The 19,884-nt window shown below is 37.7% G+C and overlaps 1 protein-coding gene across 4 annotated transcripts in view; it reads left to right on the plus strand.

Annotated features, from left to right (window-relative positions):
- Positions 1 to 19,884, plus strand: part of IPCEF1 (interaction protein for cytohesin exchange factors 1) — a 208,873-nt gene that overhangs the window by 92,818 nt on the left and 96,171 nt on the right. For all 4 annotated transcript variants that reach the window (XM_027769832.1, XM_006139988.3, XM_027769838.1 and 1 more), the window contains exon 4: positions 5,638 to 5,690. In XM_027769832.1, coding sequence (XP_027625633.1) covers positions 5,667 to 5,690 — 24 coding nt within the window. In that variant the 5' untranslated portion in view covers positions 5,638 to 5,666. The remainder of the gene's footprint in view (positions 1 to 5,637; positions 5,691 to 19,884) is intronic.

Genomic DNA, 19,884 nt, shown 5'->3' on the forward strand with positions numbered 1-19,884 from the left:
ATTCCTGCTCATTTATCTTTGACAAAGGAAGTCTGACATCAACATGACCTCATTTCCATATTCTGCAGATTGGAAAGGACATTTCAAATGGGATGTTCATGATGATATTGTTCCACAAAATAAAAAATTGGAATTCATAGATTTTTTTTGTTTAATGGAAATTCACCAATAGTTCAGTGATTATAGTGTTTGTATATTTAATTAATTTAATCAACAATATCTGCCGAATCATTGTGGGTACAAAGACAGAGACTATAGCAGCAAACAAGTAACCAGGCGAGATTCAGTGCCTGCTCTCCAGCAGGTTATAGTGTAGTGACGAGTTAGATATTAAAAAATGAATAACAGATGTAATCACCACAATGATGAAAACTTCTATGAATAACAGCTAAAATGGTATGAGAGTATATAAAAGGAGACTGATTTCATATAAAGACCAGGGGAAATTTTTTTGACTAAGTGGATGAAAAACATGCACAAAGTGCTGAGATTAAGAGAAACATGTATGGCCAGTGAATCAGAGAGATGAGAGAAAGAGACAAAGGAATAATACAAAATAGGGCTGGAGAGAAGGCTGTGGAGATGGTGCAAAGCCTCTATTGTAAAAGATTTTCATGATTTTGGTCTTTATCTCAACATCAATGCCCATTGTAGGGATTTAAGGAAAGTGATAAACAGGTGTGCACTGAAAAAAGCATCCCTCTGGGTCAGACAATGAGCTGGGGCATTCACTAGGATCCTATTGCAATTGTCTAAGAGAGAGGTGGCAATGGTTTTAGACTGAGTAGACATCTTTAAGAGTTAGGTAAGATGTGAGGAGATGACATGAGATGTGTACCAGAAAGAGAATTCTCAGGATCCAAGGGAGGCTTAATATCAGTGCCTGGAGCAGTGTATAGTCAACAAACTTCATACCTAGAAAAAGATTTAGAGGTGAATTTTTTCCCTTTGTGTTCCTTTATCTTCTGCTAATTCTATGTTTGTTTTACTTCTAGAAATCTGCCAAGTGAACAGATTCAGAATTCTACTGAAATAAAATAATTTGAAAGTATGAAAAATTAGATTAGAAGATCATTTTATCAACTTTTCCTAACTGTGCCCTTCACTGGGCCAGGCAGTGGAGAGAATAAGTTCTTGGTCACTGCCTTTAACATTTTCATTGTCCTCCTGGGAGGCAGAAATGCCCACAGGATTATGGCACAATGCCACAGACCATCCTGAAGTTATTTATGAACAATGTATGTTTTGTGGGGGAAAAGGAGAGCCAGGATGGACTGTGTTGATGAAGAGAGTAGGCTTTGAGCCTGGGTCAGAATTTGGACATACTCATTTACTAATTCCTCATCCAAATTGCTTGAATTTCCTCATCTAAGAAATGGAGCTGAGATCAGTAGATGGCGTAATGGTTACATTGCTGGACTCCCATGTAGTTGACTGTGGTTTGGGTCCCGGGACCTGGCTTAAAACTTATGCCGAATGCATGTGTGTGTGTGCACACAAAGTCCTGAGAGGAAAATGAAGGAGAAGGGATCATGGGGTGGCCATCCCCCCCCCCCCTTGGTGGAGGGTGATTGCTCCCTTTTTGTCTCTTTGTCCTTTGTCTCTGTTTTTGTGGCGAGCACAAGTGCCCTATAGCAAAAAAAAAAAAAAAAAAAAAAAAAAAAAAAAAAAAAAAAAAGAAAAGAAAAAGAAATGTAGCTAATCATAGGCCATTATTCATAAGTGTCTCCGACAATTATGTAACATAATACATGACAACATGACAGTCATCAATGGGCCTGGCACATAGCAACTGCTTAATACATACGATCAATTTAGTATTGTATTATTACATAGAAGGGCACCAATAGCCATGTGGATAGAGTCAAGGAATGTATCACAGCAATGCCTGATAAACTGTTTTAAGAAAAAAAATATATATGTGTGTGTGTGTGTATAATTTTTAATCTCTAATGAATGCTTAATGAATGAATATAGTTTGTGATAATAAAATAATTTATTGAGAATTAACTGTTTAAGGCCCTGCTATGAGCATCACAGAAGTAGTTCCTCATTTGATTCTAACCCAATCATAAGAAAGAAATCTGGTTATTATCCTAATTTCACAGTTGGGAGTTCAAGTCCCCCAAATAGAAGCTACATACCCAAGGTGTCATACAATTAGTAAGTCTCCAAACTGGGATTGAAGTCCAGTCTACTCCAATCCAAAGCTTTTCTTCTTTTATTTATTTTTAAAGTTTGCTTATTTCACAAGAAAGGTGAAGAGGCGAACATGCCTCTGACAGGGTCTTGCTCAGCCAACCCAGGATCATGGGCACCCAGGTGCCTGATGTCACTCAGGGAGGACTCAGGACATGAACCTGAAACCTTTCATGTGGGTCAGCCCTGCAGAGCATCACAGCTAATGGCTGAGCCAGTCTATAGCCCCATGTTTTATTCTTAACTGCAACAATAGATAAGGGAGCTTTTGAAACCCAAGCATAATTTTTTCATTATCTATATTTTCTATAAACTCTTTGAAGAGCTCTCAGATTTATGTTTTATCTGAAAGCGCTGCTAAATTCAAAGAGTTTTTTGCTCATTATGTATTCTTCTAAACAATAGATGCTAAAAATACAGTGCTATTGAAAGTCAATACAATAGTTGTAGCATTTTTATTTACAAATGCTTATTATAGAAAATGTATAGAGGAATAGAAAATACATCCCTGGTTATTCCAAATTCCATAGACAGTTACTGTGTACTTTTGGAAATACGTTCATACTTTTTAGTGATGATGTATGAGTGTGCCTGTGTATAAATCTATATCTATGTATTTTTTTTAGAGAGATTTTTGCTATAGGGTGCATGTTCTCTCCAGAGACAGACTAAGAGAGAGAAAGTGAGAAATCACCCTCCTCCAGTGGAAGTGGCCATGGCACAATTCCTTCTCTTCCATTCTCCTCTCAGGATTTTGGGCACACATGCACACATGCCTGGCATGAGTTTTAAGCCGCCGGGTCCAGTACTTGAACTACGATAGACTATGTGGGAGTCCACTGACATAACCATTATGCCATCTACTGGTCCCTAAACCTATATTTTTATGACAAAAAATAAACGAAATCATGCTGTACATATTTTTAACTTAAATTATTTTATTTCAGGTCATGTGGGGAGAGAGAGAAAAATTACCCCCTGTGGGGAATGGCTATGCCATAATCCCTTGTCTTCCATTTTTCTCTCAGGATTTTGAGCATACACATACATACACACCTGGTGTGTCTTTCTAGTCACTGGGCCTGGGACTCGAACCACTCAGTTGGCCATGTGGGATCCAGACACCTTAACCCACATGCCACTGGCTGGCCTTACATTCTTATTCATATATATTATGAAATGTTTTGTGTGTTTGGTATGGTAGTAGTTAGCACAGTTCATGACGCATGTAAAGGCTGAGTATATGCTAATTCTCACTGTCATTGTCACCTTCATCATCTTGACAAATTACACTCCAGCAAGGATAGAATGATTTGACCTCCCAGTATATAAGGATATTCTTTCCAACACAACTCCACTTCTACCAAACCTGGCTTCTATTACTTAGATTTATTTATTTTCTTTTCGCCAATCTTGAAGATTAAAAATAGAATTAAGATGTTTTATTTTGCCCTTATTTTATCATTAAAGAGGTTAAATAGTAGACATTTAAATTTTTAGTTTTTGATTTTGTAATTTTTTAAAGGTTTTTACCATAGAACACATGGGCTCACCAGAGAGACAGAGTGACACAATGAAATGGAAAGTGAGAAATCAGCCACAGAGGGAAAGGCCGTGGCACAATCCCTGCTCTTTCTCCTCCTGGTATTTTGGGCACACACGCACACATGCCCAGCATGATTTTCAAGCTACCAGGTCTGGACTTGACCCATGGTTGGCCATGTCTAGCACCTTAACCACTATGCCACCTGTTGGCCCCTGAAGTTTTGATTTTAATATGTTAAAAGTATGTTGAAAATATTTTTCACAAGCTTGAGATTTCATTTTTCAGTTTAGTTTTCGTGTTTTCTGTTTGTTTTGAAGTAAGTGTGTTAGGTGCTGACCCCAAACCCCATAGGGTGGTAAAGTGCAGTCCATAGGGAGCTGAATCACACATGGCTAACAGTGATTCGAATCTTGCCTGGCAGCTTGAAAAATATGCCAGGCATATACGTGTGTGCATACCAAAAATTAAATGGGGAAAATTTTGAATGAAATTTTTGGAAAAAAATTGGAAGAAAAAAGATTACAGTATGACCATGCCCCATAAGGAGGTTATATATATATATAAGCACAGTATTTTGACATTGAAAACAGGTATTCAGGCTTCAAAATTTGGAGACCAATACTACACAAAATAAATTCAAAGAGGCATGGGCCTCTACTTGTGGTGTCCCTGGGAAGAACTGAAAAGCTTTTTGCTTTGGAGACAGTTTCAGTGGTTTTTGAATCTTTAACAAGTTTCTTGTTTATCAAAGTCTGAAAATAAAAGGACTTTTTTCCTTTTGTTTTCAGTTGCTTTTCTTGAAACCACAGAGTGTCATGTTTCACAGGTAATTACTACTAAGTATTTTACAGCAAGAGGAGTGTAGCTTGATATCATACTTGGGACTTTGGCATTGGCCCTGTAATGTAGTGATTAAGCCCTTTGCATGGGAAGCCAAATCCCACATGGCTGACCACGATTTGAGTCCCAGCCCTGGTGACTTGAAAACTATGCTGGGTAGGCATGCATGCCCCAATCCTGATGGGAAGGGGAAATAGAAGAAAAATGGCTGTGGTGTGACCATGCCCCATTTGGGGGTGCTTGCTCTCCTTCTCCTTCTCTCTCTGAAGGGTATGTGCTCTCTGGAAAAAAAAATGTTGGGACTTTGAGGCAGGGGTGGGGGGTTAGTTACATATTTGAAATTGGATAGTAATAATGAAGAAATTTTTCCACATCTTTATTGCATGTTCACCATGAAGAGGAAAAGATTTTCACTTTATCTATCTATCTATCTATCTATCTATCTATCTATCTATCTATCTATCTATATATATATATATCTATATATCTATATATCTATATATATATATAACAATATTTAGTGAGTAAATCAAATTCATATCTTGTTTCTGGACTTAAAAAGAATACTGACAGGGGACCAGCAGTTGGTGTAATGGCTATGTTGCTTGACTCCCATGTAGTTGACTGTGGTTCCAGTCCTGGACCCAGTGCCTTAAACTCATGCCAGGCACATGTGCATGTGTGCCCAAGATCCCAAGAGGAGAACGGAGGAGAAGGGATTGTGGTGTGGCCATCCCCCCTGGGGGGTGATTTCTCACCTTCTATCTCTCTGTCTCTCTCTGTCTTTCTGGCGAGTGCACAAGCCCTATAGTAAAAACCTCTCCAAAAAAATAAAAAGGAATACTGACATGTATAGATGAAAGTCTGGCTTATTTTATGAACTCTAAACAATTAGCTCACTGAGTTCTGCAATAAAAAGCTATCTAATGAATTATGTTTATTGTGAATTTCATCATTGCAATAGAAATACCTCTTTCTCCTGCCTCCCCCAATAATGTTTTTATGAATACATTAATCCCATTTTTAACTGAAAATCTTTTTTTCTGTTGTAGCATTTGCTTCTAGCAACTTGATATCACAGATGGCTACTGATGGTAATACTCTGGTAAGTTCCCTGGGATCATTCCAGGTTTTAGATATTGTCAATTTGATGAATGAGTAAAATAATAGAAAAGTTGTTTTTAAGTTTGGCTGAGTAGTCATTGTCCTTCCTTTTCTTACCCATGAAGGAATGAAATGACCTCATTGCCTTATTGTTAAGTTTCAAGGTTTTTATGATGACCAAGATTTAAGATTTCTGGCTATATACTTTTAAAAGTCATGAAACATACCTACGGTTCTAATGTATTGTACATAAATCAACCTTTATGTTTTAAAAAGATCCTAATTATGGTATTACTGCAACCTTTCATGAAACTTCTACATGAAAAATTCTGTCAATGGTTACACTGAAATGAGCTTCTTTTAAAACAATTTTATGGTCACGAGTTAAGATAGGTAATTGAGTAAGTATATTATTTCTAGTAGATAAGAAAACTTATGCAAGGAAAAATTAGAAAGTTTATATTACTGACATGGGAATTCTAACAGAGGGGATGTAGAGTTGTGTGGGACTGGCAAGTCTAATAATAAAAGCAGAATCAGAAGTGGTGTATTGGAGAACATAGGAGAGATCTCTCACCAAATCAGGAACATGGACAACAGACTTCTAATTCAAATTAGAATATAGATGTCAAGTCAGGTTGTGGTAATAATACTGGAGAAATTAGGTTAACCAGATGGTTCCTAGAAGGGACACCTTACTGTAAAGCAGAACTATTAATATATTCTCTGCTTGCCTTGCTAACAATTTTATATCCCAGAAAAAGAGAAAGCAATGAAAGCATTTTAATTCTGGTGTTAATTCTAAATAAGGAAGAAAATCTTGTTAGTGATGACAAATGGTGACAACTTTGGGAGATGGGACAGCAGAAAACTAAAAATGAAAACGCAAATTATAGTTGGCTATACATTATAGGAAATTTGCTGTCTAAAACTTGGAGAAAAGGAAGGTTGATCCCTTGGATACAAGTTGGTGGACTGGGTTTTTGGTTTTGTTTTTAAAGTCTCTCTATATCTTCTTCTTCTTCTTCTTCTTCTTCTTCTTCTTCTTCTTCTTCTTCTTCTTCTTCTTCTTCTTCCTCCTCTTCTTCTTCTTCTTCGAGAGGTAGAGAGAGAGAAAGAGAGAAAGATTCATCTCCAACAGGGTCTCCACTCTGCAATCCACCTCCATTCTCAGTCAGCCTGGACCACAGACATGCATGCACATGCCTAGCATGTTCAAAGAAGTCCCAGATGGAACCCAGGATCTTTCCCATGTGGGTCTAGTTGATTATCACTGTGCTAACATCTGGTCTCAGGTGGTGGTTTTGATGATAGAAACATGAATAATCACAGTGAAGATAAATACGAGGAACAACTACGAGGATAAGTGTGGCTGCAGTGGGAGACTTCTGCTAGGAGTACATATAAAGGTGTGTATACAAGATGTTACAAGAAGGACTTATGGACAAGGGTAAAAGCAAATGGTTATCACAGATCTGTAAAAATAGAGTAAAAAAAGCTAGATTTCAGAGTATCAAGTTAATAAAAAATACTAAAGAGAAAAAAATATAAGTGATTATATGCACGTATCTACATGCTAGATGGAATAAAGATTTTTAAAAAGTTAACAAATTCATTAATTTGATGGAACATCTCATTTATTACCCATCCATTATCTATCCTTATTCTATCAAGTATCGGATATTGTACTAGGTAGGAAATGGATACCTACTTAACTTTAGACAAGATAAAATCTCCACATCTTAAAAAACATATAGCTTCAGATATTGGAGAAAAGATCACAGATATGATTACTAAAGAATTAACATATTATCCACATAATTCCTGGTTTAGAGCTATTACCACTTACTATGGTTTGAAAGTCCCCCCAGAAGTCATGTGTTGAGATTTGATTGTAATGGGATTAAAAGGACAAAAATCTTAATCTGAATATGGCCTTAAATGTGGCAGTTTTGGAAGGAGATTAGGATTAAGATCATCAGGCTAGAACCCTCATGACTGACCCTTGGTGGGCTTATAAGGAAAAGGAATGAGACTATAAGAGACGCAGTTGCATGCACTTCTGTCTTTACCATCTTGTAATACAGTAAGATGATTTATATCAGATGCTGGTCCCAGGCTTCTGGACTCTTCAGAGTGAGCTCAATCAACCTCTATTCTCTTTCATTGTTCAGTTTCAGAAATTTTCTATTTATTAGCAACAAAATGGACTAGAACAGAAAACTGGTGCTGGGAGTGGTATTACTGCTAATAATGAATATCTGAAATTGTGGACATGGCTGTGGAACTTGGTCTTGGGAAGAGATTGGAATAGTTTGGAGGATTATTTTTGGATAAACCTAGAGTCTGGTAGATGCTCAGGAGAATAGTTTAGAAATGAGCCAGAACTTTTCAGGGATTGATTAAATGATCATGATCAGACGTTGATAGAAATAAAGAAAGTAAAGGCCATTCTGAAGAGGTTTCAGAGGAAAGTGAGAAATATCTTGTAGGAAGTTAGAGAAAAGGTAATCTGTGTTATATCATTCTCAAGTTTTTATGCATTGTATCCATGCCTTAAGGCTTTATGGAGTACTGAATTGAAGAGAATAAAGATCTAGTGAATGAACATTTAAAGGAAAATATGGAAGGAGCTATGTAGTTGCTTTTGCAGTGTATGATAAAGTGAAAGGGAAGATGACCTAAAGATGGAACTTATAATGAAAAGAGAAGCAGAGTAGAGACATTTGGGAAATTCATAGCCTGCCATGTGGTAAATAATAAAGGAGCATTTCAGGACAGAAAACTATAGCAACCAGTTGCTAAAGAAATTATCAGGCATAGAAAGGGATCCAGGTGATAATTTTTAGGACAATGGGAGGAAAGCCCTAGAGTATTTCAGAGATCTTCAGTACTACCCTTCCACTATAGGCCCAAAGGTCTAGGAGAGTAGAGTAGTTTCAGGGTGGGCTTATTGCCCTGAGCGGTTTTGAGAGTCTGCTTCCCACATCCCAGTAAAGCATTCCTCAGTTCTGGCTGTGTTTCAGACTGTTAGAGAGCCTGTTCCAGATGCATACTGCAGACACTGGTGGCATGCACATGGAGGGAATTCTTCAGATTTGCAGAATCCGGAGAATTATGGAGGTGTGGAGGGCAACATGAGAACCTAGGCAGAGACTGTGACCAGGGTGGAGTGACTACAGAGAGTTTCCACTATGGTATTGCCTAGGAGAACCTTGAGAGCAGTTCCACCCTCAAGACCAGAACCATAGAGATAACAACACAAAGCATCAGTCTGGGAGAACAGCAGGCATGAGACTTTAAACTTAGAGAGCTCAAGTGTAGACTGAGCCCAGTAAAGCCATAGGGGCAAGGTTGCCTGGTGCTTTGAGGGCCCAATTCATGCACCCATGTGTCCAGAATTTGGCACATGGAGAAAGAGATCATTCTGAACTTTCAAGAGTGAATGTCTGCCTTATTGAGTTTTAGACTTGTTTGAAGCCAATTGTTCCTTTCTTCATGTAGAATGGGAATTTCTACACTATGGCTATTTTGCCATTGTATTTTAGGGGCATATAATTTGCTTTGACTTTATAGACTCATAGCTAGAAGGAGTTTGTCTTTAGTCTCAAATGAGTCCTTGGACTTTTGAGTTGTTGTTGGAAAGGGTTAAGAATATTGGGACTGTTGGGATGATTTTGAATATGAGACTTACATAGATGTTAGGGGCCAGGAATGGGATGCTATGGTTTGAATGTTCCCTAAAGATTCATGTGTTGAGATTTGGGTGTGATGGTATTAAGTTGGTGAAAAATTAATCTATGATGTTGAAAGGTAAGGCTTTTGGTATGAATTTGCAAGTCAATTTGTTAGGGTAGGACCCCCATGGCTAAGTGCTGGTGGGGTCATAAAGGAGAGGGAATGAGCTCATAGAGGGACACACAGAAACAGATGCATGCATTCATGTCTTCTATCATGTAATGCATCAAGACAAGCCTCACCAGAGACCAGGCCTTTGTCCTTCCCAACCTTCAAAACCATGAGCTAAGTAAACCTCCATTCTCGGGTTTTTTCTGTTACTAGAATAACAGAGCAGACTAGAACACTACTAGAAAATGTACCCTGCTTCCTTTGGTCCTGAGCACAAATGAATGCTGTTCTTCTTTTTGTTATTTATGAGTCTTTCTCATTTGATGAGCCATCCTCCACTCCTATACTCAGTCAGCTTTGCTCTTCTTGTGTGTCTACTTGTTATTTTTATCTCATAACCATCAATGTCTAGGGGGTTCTGCTTAACATCTCTCTTAAGAATTTCTTCCAGCTGCTTTTTAGTGGTTACCCTACTTTATCTTTCCATTCAGAAAATTAGTTCAATTTTCTGCTGTCATTTGTTCTCTAAATAAAATGTAGCACAGGAGACCTATTTTTATGCTAGGTAGTTTCAGTAGGCTTAACACATTTGACCGAATCACATCCTGAATTACACTTCATTTCCACTAAACTAACATTTATTGAGCTATATGTGCTGAACGCTTGGCTTGGTGTTGGGGTACGAATATGAGAAACTCACCATGTCTGTCATAGGAAAGGGATATGCTCTTAAGGTACTTTTGCCGATAGCTGTCATTGAAGTTGGTAGTGGTAAAGGGTGCTAATAAAGCTGCTCAGAGTTTAGAATTAAATTCTCAGTATTTGGAATTTCGTTATGAGTGTACTAGAATAGCAGTATCTTATTTTCGTTAAACCAAATTGTTATTTGATAGTATTTTTTTCCCCTCTCTTCTAAAGGAAACAATACATTTTCAAATTTAAAGCTTCATATAGAAATGAAAGTTTCAGGCCAGTCCCATAATGCAGCATTTAAACTTTGTGCATTGGGAGCTGCATCCCATAAGGCTGACCACAACTCATATCCTGGCACCAGTAGCTTGAAACATGCTGGGCACATGAGTGTGTGTACCCGGATTCCTGTTGGGTTGGAGAAATAGAGGATGAAGGATTATAGCATGACCACACCCCACTTGGGATGTTTTCTCTCTGTCCCTCTCACAAGCGCTGGCATTCTCTGGCATTAAAAAGAGAAAGGAATGAAAGTACTAACCCACCAAGCTCTATTGGTTCCATCTTTCAAATATTTCTCCATCCTCACAGCCACACCTGCTTCTTCTCTCCTGTCGTTGGGCTTTTGCCTCTGTACTGTCCTCCTCCAATCCACTTGTCACACAGCCAGAGTGAGTGATGACACTTGCTTGCCTGCATAGGCTCAGTGGCTTCCCATTTGCCTTCAGATAAACTTCATAGTTTAGAACATAACTCATAAGGCCCTGCTTACTGCAACGTTGCCATCCTTAAGGTCATTAGCTATTTTACTCTTGGGTCGATGCATACCGATGAGTATCTGCTTGGCTGTATTAAATCTTGTTATGCACAGGTCTTTATGTTTCAAGCCTTTGCTTTTATCAGTTTTGACTACGTTGGCCAACTCTTCAGTTTTGGATAACTTTCCTCTTCTTCATGCTTTTGTGATACCCCATTTTGACACTCATATGCATACCGCATTATGCTTGTTTAATTGTATGCCTGACTGAAAGCACTGTGAGAACTTGCCACTGAATCGCTGGTATTTGGCACCAAGTAATTGTGCAATAACCGGCTGTTGAATACATAAAATCTCTAATTTATAAATTGCAGCCTGAAAGAAAGAATTAATGTAACCACTTTTAGGATCAGGGTCATAACTTGTTGGGGAATCATCAGCCTAATTATTAGATTTGGTACAATCCCTAAACATCTCTGAGAATTCATTTACGTGGACCCTAATATTGGGTCACGCTATGGTGGTAAAGTATTATGCACGGCGTTGCTATTGCTTTGTTTTCTTTTGTGATTAGTTTCTCATTAAAATAAACAAACACATAAATAATAAACATTAGCATATAAAAATCTTCAACATTTGATCAGAAATGCTTCTAGTCTTAGATATATTTTCATAACAATGTTTTAGCTGAGAAAGGAAAATAGCCTTAATGTAAGGATAACAAGCCTCAGGGGGAATGAGACAGATCATCTCTTTTTACTGTTAACACATAGTTCTACCTACAGCTCTTAAACTCTCGCACTTTCAGGGATGCTTCTAGTGGAGAAGCAATATGAAAAAGATCTTATACCAATGCTTTATTACAGTGTTTTCTGAAGAATTCTTTTAAATAAATTTTTTTCATCAAATATTTCTGAAAGGCAACATACCGTATGAAAAGTATTTCCTGAAGTAAAAGTTTATGCATGTAAATCGTTGCCCAGTTTTCAGGCTGTTGCGATAAAGTTCAGTGATTGTGAGTGAGCATTTGTTTCTGGCCTTGTGGTTAGGCCGTTTGCTGTTGTTTTGACCCTAACTGTGGGATGATCTGTATAACAGCAAAGTGTGTCTTGCTGTGCTTATGTCACAAGAAAGCTCTGCATTCATTACTCATGAGACTTGTCGCCTGGTATTTATGGCAGTTCTGTGGTGAGCAGCCCAGACACAATATCTGTCTCCCTGAGCCTGCCTTACCCCTCTCTCTTTGCTGCGCTGTGGTGTGAGTCTCAGGATGTGGTGCTCTTTAGGGATGATGTGAGGAGTTCATTTCCCATCTAATCTGCTCAACCAAAGAGTGCAGACACTGGCAGTTTGTTTTTAAGTTACATCAACAAAACCCTGTGTTAAAAACCTGCGCCAAAGTCGATCTGTCCCAGTCACACTCAGGAGGCTGCTGAACACCTCTGCTGTCAGATGGACTTCAAGTGGAAAGGGCATGAGAGGTGCCTGAGAATAGATTACTGGGCAGTGGCATGAGGGGCTCCTTAGCTCTCACTGGAAAATTCTGTCCCCATCCCACTCCTGCTTCGTGCATTCTCTAGTTCTTCAGGTCCTGATTCCCAATATTTGGAGAGTAGAATTGAAGCAGGATGCTGAAGATGGGTACTGAGGCTTATAAGGAAATAATATTTTAGATAGAACTAGAATTTTGTTCAGCAAAAGTCTATTTTTACTTTTGAGAAATACAAGAGCTAATGCTCCTCATGGGCTATCAAGCCCAGGGTTTTTTTTTGTTTGTTTGTTTGTTTGTTTGTTTGTTTTTTTCCTATGGATGTGCGGATGTGCCACTTTAGGAGTGAAAAAGCATTGAAGAAATTTTTATATTGTTTAATTTTATGCTGGTGTTATTGGGAACCAGCAGTTAGCGTAATGGCTATGTCGCTGGACTCCCACGTAGTCGACCGTGGTTCGTGTCCCGGACCCGGTGGCTTAAAACTCACGCCGGGCGCGTGTGCGTGCGTGCCCAAGATCCCGAGAGGCGAATGGAGGAGAAGGGATTGCGGCATGACCATCCCCCCTGGGGGGTGATTTCTCGCTTTCTGTCTCTATGTCTCTTTCTGTCTGTCTGGCGAGCGCACGCGCCCTACAGTGAAAATCTCTCAAAAAAAAAAAAATACTAGGGGTATTTTACAGCTCTGAGAAATCAAATAGTAGATATCTAATTTCTACTCTGTTCCAGGCACAAAGGAAGGAATTATACTTAATAAAGTATAATAGGAAGTAAAAATTGACATAAGACACAGTCTTTTCATTAAATATTTTCTGAATGCTCATATAAGTTAGACATTGGGCTAAGAAACTGCCATGACTAGCATGACTTATTCAAGGAAACCAATTCTATCTTGAAGTCTTGGCCAGACATTGATGTGTTTTAAGTAGAGTTGGAATCCTTCAGTTGTGTGTCAGATCAATTATTGAGAGTCTTTACTATGAGTAGAAAGACCAGGAATGAGATCATCATTTTTTAGCTGAGAACTGATGATGATGTGACCAAGGCAGCAATAGGAAAGATTGAAAAAGAAGAGAGACTTGAAAAACATTATGAAACAACCTGGATGGGGTTGGCATCTGATTAAATAAATGAGACAGGAAAAGAACTAGTCTGAAATTACTCAATGGTTTTTACTTGGACCATTGATTAGACAGTATTACTATAATGGATATACCACAGCGTGCTGTAGAGATAAATTGCAGATAAAGTATAGCATCTATTTCAGAGGAATCAGAAGAGCATCTGGGAATGTAAAAGACAGAAAAGCAGAGTAACATATAGTTAATCAATAGGCTTAAGAGTCTGATCGGCCTGGGCTCCAGTTTTGGTTTTGCTACTAGTTATGTGTGATCTGGGGTGAAATAACTACACCACGCAGAAGTTTCTCATCTGTAAAAAGGACAATAAAATAGATACTTATCATGAAGATCTTTGTGAGAAAAAATACATAAATTATTATGGTAAGTATAAATAAATAGCAATGAATGAATATTAGATTATTCTAAGAGCTCACTGCCTTGTAATGTCAGAGAAAGCTTCATGGGGAAGGAAAAAAAAACACAGTTAAAGTATGGGGTTGATAAAGTGCCTATATTTCTGCAGAATAAAGAAATGTTTAAGGATTCAGGCAAGGAAATAGGTAAGTTTTTGGTGGTATTTTGAGGTCAATATCGGAAGTAGCTAGCTTGCTATTTGAATTGAGATTTTAGGATGAAATGTTATAAATGAATGACTGACCTCCATTCGAGGATGCTTCTGTGAGTTTACACTTTGACACTCAATTCTTTTTTAGACACATAGACAAAGAGAAACATGGAAAACCAAAAAGATAAAGCTAGATTCAAGAAACATAAAAATCATGTCGTGGATTACTGATGAAAATCAGCAAGTGTGAATAAAGCAAGAAGCCTGATAGATACCTGGTCTGGAAGCAGAAAGCAGTTTGTCTTTTGATAAAGGTTAGGGAGTTGTTAAAAAAAAAAAAGCTGCACTAAATGTGAAGAGAGCTAGGTTCACTCCTTGGTGACAATGATAGATGGGGTTTTCCCATTTATGAAAGGAGCTGAAGATAAAAAGAGAAAGCAGTTGCTAAACCACTGCCTGGGGTTACACATTTATCCAGCAGTGGGCCTAGGGAGCAAGGTGATAAAGGGACTAAAGCCAGGCACCAGCTGGGTCAATGAAGGGGTAGGGACGATGGCCTCAGGACATGATTATAGGGCTAGCCCTGCACTAGTGGAGGTAATCTCCAACCATGAAAGAGGAAGCCATAAGCATAGTAGGAAGGTGTGAGGAAAAAAGATAGAGAGGTAGATAAACAGAGACAAAGAGGAAACATGACATCCTTCCTCTCACAATTATGCAAACTTAAATTCTGTTATGAACTGGTTTGTGTTCTCATAAAATTCTTAAGTTGAAGCCCTAACTCCCAGTTGATGATATTAGAAGAAGGGCCTTTGGGAGTTGATTAGGTCATGAGGATGGAGCCCTCATAAATGGGATTTGTGCCTTTATAAGAAGAATTCCCAGAGAGATGATTTTCCTCTTGGTTATGTGAAAGTATAATGAGAAAATGGCTCTCTGATCAGGAAGAAGGCTCTCACCAGACACTGGGTATTGATCTTGGACTTCCAGGCCTCCAGAACTGAGAAAAATAAATGTTTGTTGTTTAAGTCACCTAGTCTATAGGATTCTGTTATAGCAGCCCAAATTGACTAAGAAGATTTCAAAACATTAACATTAAGATAATGCTAAGAAAGATAAAATATAGAATAAAAATTAAGATATAAGTTCATTTTAAATTAAATAGATACTTAAAATTAAAAACAAATATTTTATAATCCTGACAAAAATTAAATATGAGGTTCAAATAATGTTTTAAAATATTTTTGAAGAAAATAATGGCATACATTAAAAAGCATAAATAATTCTGAGAAAATTTAAAATTATCAGGAAATAAAATATATGGGCCAGCCAAGTAGTATGGTAGTTTAGGCCACTATATCTCACATATCTGACGGTACACTGAATCTCAGATGCAGAGGCTTGAAAAATGCACTATACACGTGTGTATACATGTGTATGCATACCCCAAATCCCAAGAGAAAAATGAAGAAGGGATTGCAGCATGATCATCCCCTCTGGGGATGCTTTCTTATTTTCTATCTCTCTGTTTCCTGTGAGTGCACATGCCTGATAGAAAATTTTAAAAGAAAAGATATTCCTTAAAATAGATATTCAGTATTTAGCATAAACTCAATACTGGACACATAAACAAAAAGACTAGTTGTAAATTGGAAGAAGTTTTGAATAATTTATACAAGACACAAATAGCATAGAAAGTTAAAGAGATTACAAATTAAGAAAAATAACTAAGACATGGAAATCAGTTATCTCTAATATATTTCTAATAGTGGTCCAGAAAGAAGATGAGTAAAATGGTGAAAAGGCACTATTGAAAATTCCCTTTTAATTTTCCAATGCTTGAAAAAAAGATGAAAGTTATCCAATCAAAAGTTCACTCTGAGGATCAAGCAATTTAAATAAGAATAAGTTCAGAACTAGATATATTGTAGTAAAACTAAAGACCATCAGGGATTATGAGACTCTTAAGAGTAAAAAGATATGTCACATATAATGAATGACAGATGCGATCAGAAATCTCATCAATACAATAGATGCTAGAAGACCAATGATTAGAATCTTCCAAATTCCAGGTGAAAATAATTTTATACTCACCTCAACTCTATTAAATTTTTGAGGACAAAATAAAGATATTACAATATATAGAGAAACTAAGAGAATTTACAACCTATAGGCCCTCATTAAGACGTATCATACTAAATAGAAAAGTGAGCCTAATAATGGGAAGATAAGTGATAAGTTAGACATTGATAAGATATGTCATTACATTTATGATCAACAACTAATAATTTAATCATAATAAACTTAGGATGGATGGGTTGCAAACTCTTTTGATGGAAAAATTAAAATTTTACTGCAATTGCAAGAGAATAGGCATTCAAGAAGGAATTAAAATGTGTTGTGTTAGTTGTTATACTTGTGATTTAGTACTTAGGATTACTAATTTGTACAACCGAGAAATAATAAGTAAGAAAAGTGAGGAAATGGAAAAATACCATAACAGACATATGTTGGACATATTGCTGGCTCAATTATAGACCACTGCAATAAAGTGAATATCCCATAAAGCAAATTACACAGCTTTTGGTTTCCCAATGAAAGTTATGTTCACACTATGATGCTAGTTAGAAAGAGTGAGAGAGAACAAGTATCATCAATAGGGTATTATGCTGTGATCCTCCAACTGGCCCTCAAAGCTACCCAGATCATGGGTGTGCATGTGCACTTGACATGTACAAGTCAAGTTGAGAATCAAAGCCTGGTACGCTATATGACTTTAGCATTGCAGAGCATTGCAATACAACTGTCTCACAGTGGCTGGGCCTGTCAACTAAGTTTATGTAATTAAAAATCTGAGGATTGAGCAATATAAATAAAAGTTCAGAACTAGATTCATTGTGGTAAAACTTCCTTTGTTGTCAGTTCAATAATGGTCCTAGCATTTTTACCAGGGGTAGATTCCATCTCAATAAACAACTTTCTTTGCTCATTCATAGCAAGTAAATCCTCATCTATTCAAATTTTATCATGAAATTGTAGCATTTCAGTCACATATTCATTATTCACCTCTAATTCTAGCTCTCATGCTATTTCCACCACATCTGTAGTTGCTTCCTCTACTGAAGTCTAGAATCTTTGAGAGTCATCCTTGAGGGTTGAAATCAGCTTCTTCTAAACCCCTATTAATGTTGATATTTTGATCTCTTCCCATGAATCATAAATGTTCTTAATGGAATCAAGGATGATGAAGGTTTTCAATTTACTTTGCCTACATCTATCAAAGGAGTCTAGGCAGCTATAACCTTATAGAATATATTTCTTAAATAATAAGACTTGAACATAGAAATTACTCCTTGATCTATGAGTTGCAGAATGGATGCTGCGTTAACAGGCACTGTACATCTCCATCAGTGCTTTTGCATGACCAGGTACACTGTCAGTGGGTAGAAATATTCTGAAAGAGATATTTTGTTTTGAGCAATAGTTCTCAACATTGGACTTAAAATATTCAGTAAACAATGCTATAAACAGTTGTACCACCCATACTTTGTTTAGAGCATAGGAAAAGTAGATGTTGAATAATTCTGTCTCTCTCTCTCTTTTATTTGCTAGAGGGTGCATGTGGTTGATGGAGGAGAGAGGTAGAGAAAGACAGAAAGAATGAAAGAGAAAAATACTCTAACTGGGGATTGTCGTAGTGGAATCCTTTCTCCATTTCTCCTTTCTGTATTTTGTGCACACACACAGACACACTCACACGTGCGCACGCGCACACACACACACACACACACACACACACACACCTAGTGTATTTTTCAAGTCACTGGGTCTAAGACTTGATCTACAAAATTGGCTATATGAGATCTGTCTGCCTTAACCACCATGCCATCAGCTGGCTCAATGCTGCACAATTCTTATGAGTCCTAGGAGTTTTGGAATGGTACAGATACACTAGCTTCAACTTGAAGTCATTACCTGTATTAGCTCCTAACATGAGACTCAGTCTGTCTTTTGAGTCTTTGAAGCCAGGTGTTGACTTCTCTAGCTGGGAAAGTCATAGATAGTGTTTTGTTCTAATTTAAGGCTGATTTATCTACTATCTTCTTCATGAAGAATATGTAACCATCTTCATCAATAATCTTCTAGCTAGCTTTCAGGAGCTTCTACATTAGTACCTTTTCTTCACCTTGCACTTTTATGTTATGGAGATTACTTCTTTCTTTAAACCTCATGAACCATCCTCTGTTAGCATGAAACTTTTCTTCTGACCCTTCCTCATTGCTCTCAGCCTCCATAGAATTGAAGAGTGTTAGAGCCTTGCTCTGGTTTAGGCTTTAGCTTAAGAGGATGTTATAGCTGGTTTGAGCTTCTATTCAGACTACTAAAACTTTTTCCATATTGGCAATAAGGCTGTTTCACTGTATTCTCACTTATGTGTTCACTGCAGCAGCAATTTTAATTACCTTCAAGAACCTTTGTTTTTACAGCTTGGTTAACTATTGGGTCATAGGAAAAGTCATTTTGCATTTTTGCATAGAAAAATATAGAAAAATACGTCATGACTTTTCTGATGATCCAATATTTGGCACAAAAGGCACAGTCTTTGGCCTACGTCATGTTTCAACATGCTTTCCTATAAGTTTAATTTTTTTTTATTTAATGAGAGTTTTTGATTGAATTTGAGATATGTGACTTTTTCTTTCACTGAAAAGTTAGAGGCCATGATAAGCTTATTAAGTGGCCTAACTTCAGCATTGTTTCTCAGGAAGTAGAGAGGCCAAGGATAAAGAGAGACATTAGGGACATGACTGGTTCATTGAGCAGCCAGAACCCACAGATTTATCAATTAAGTTTGTAGACTTTTTTTTTTTTTTTTTTTTTGAGAGGTTTTTGCTATAGGGTGCATGCACTGGCCAGAAAGACAGAGACAGAGATATAGAAAGCAAGAAATCACTCTCCCAGGGGAGATGGCCATGCCGCAATCTCTTCTCCTCCTTTCTCCTCTCGGGACCTTGGGCATGCACACACACAGCCTCCTGCCGTGAGTTTAAGCCACCGGGTCTGGGACTCGAACTGCGGTTGACTACATGGGAGTGCAGCGACATAGCCATTATGCTAACTACTGGTCCCAAGCTTATAGTCTTATATGAGCATGGCTCATGGTGTCTCAAAACAAATCCAATAGTAGCATCAAAGATCAGCGATTACAAATGACTAAACAGACAGAATATTAATGAATGTGTTTGAAATATTTGAAGAGTTACTGAAATTTGACTCAGAATGATGAAGTAAGCATATGCTGTTAGAAAGATGGCACCTGGGAACCAGCAGTTAGCATAATGTCTATGTCGCTGGACTCCCACGTAGTCGACCGCGGTTCGCGTCCTGGACCCGGTGGCTTAAAACTCACGCCCGGCATGTGTGCATGCATGCCCAAGATCCTGAGAGGAGAATGGAGGAGAAGGGATTGTGGTGTGACCATCCTCCTTGGGGGGTGATTTCTCGCTTTCTGTCTCTATGTCTCTCTCTGTCTGTCTGGCGAGAGCACGCGCCCTATAGCAAAAATCTCTCAAAAAAAAAAAAAAAAGAAAAAAGAAAAATGGCACCTCAAGCAGCTTACTCTGACAATAAAAAGATCAACACAATTAAAAGATGGGAAAATGAGCTGAAAAAACAACTCGCTAAGGAAGACATATGAACAGCCAGAAAGCATATGAGGAAATG

This window comes from Tupaia chinensis, unplaced genomic scaffold (assembly GCF_000334495.1).
Source record: "Tupaia chinensis unplaced genomic scaffold, TupChi_1.0 Scaffold000014_1, whole genome shotgun sequence".
NCBI classification, from domain to species: Eukaryota; Metazoa; Chordata; class Mammalia; order Scandentia; family Tupaiidae; genus Tupaia; species Tupaia belangeri.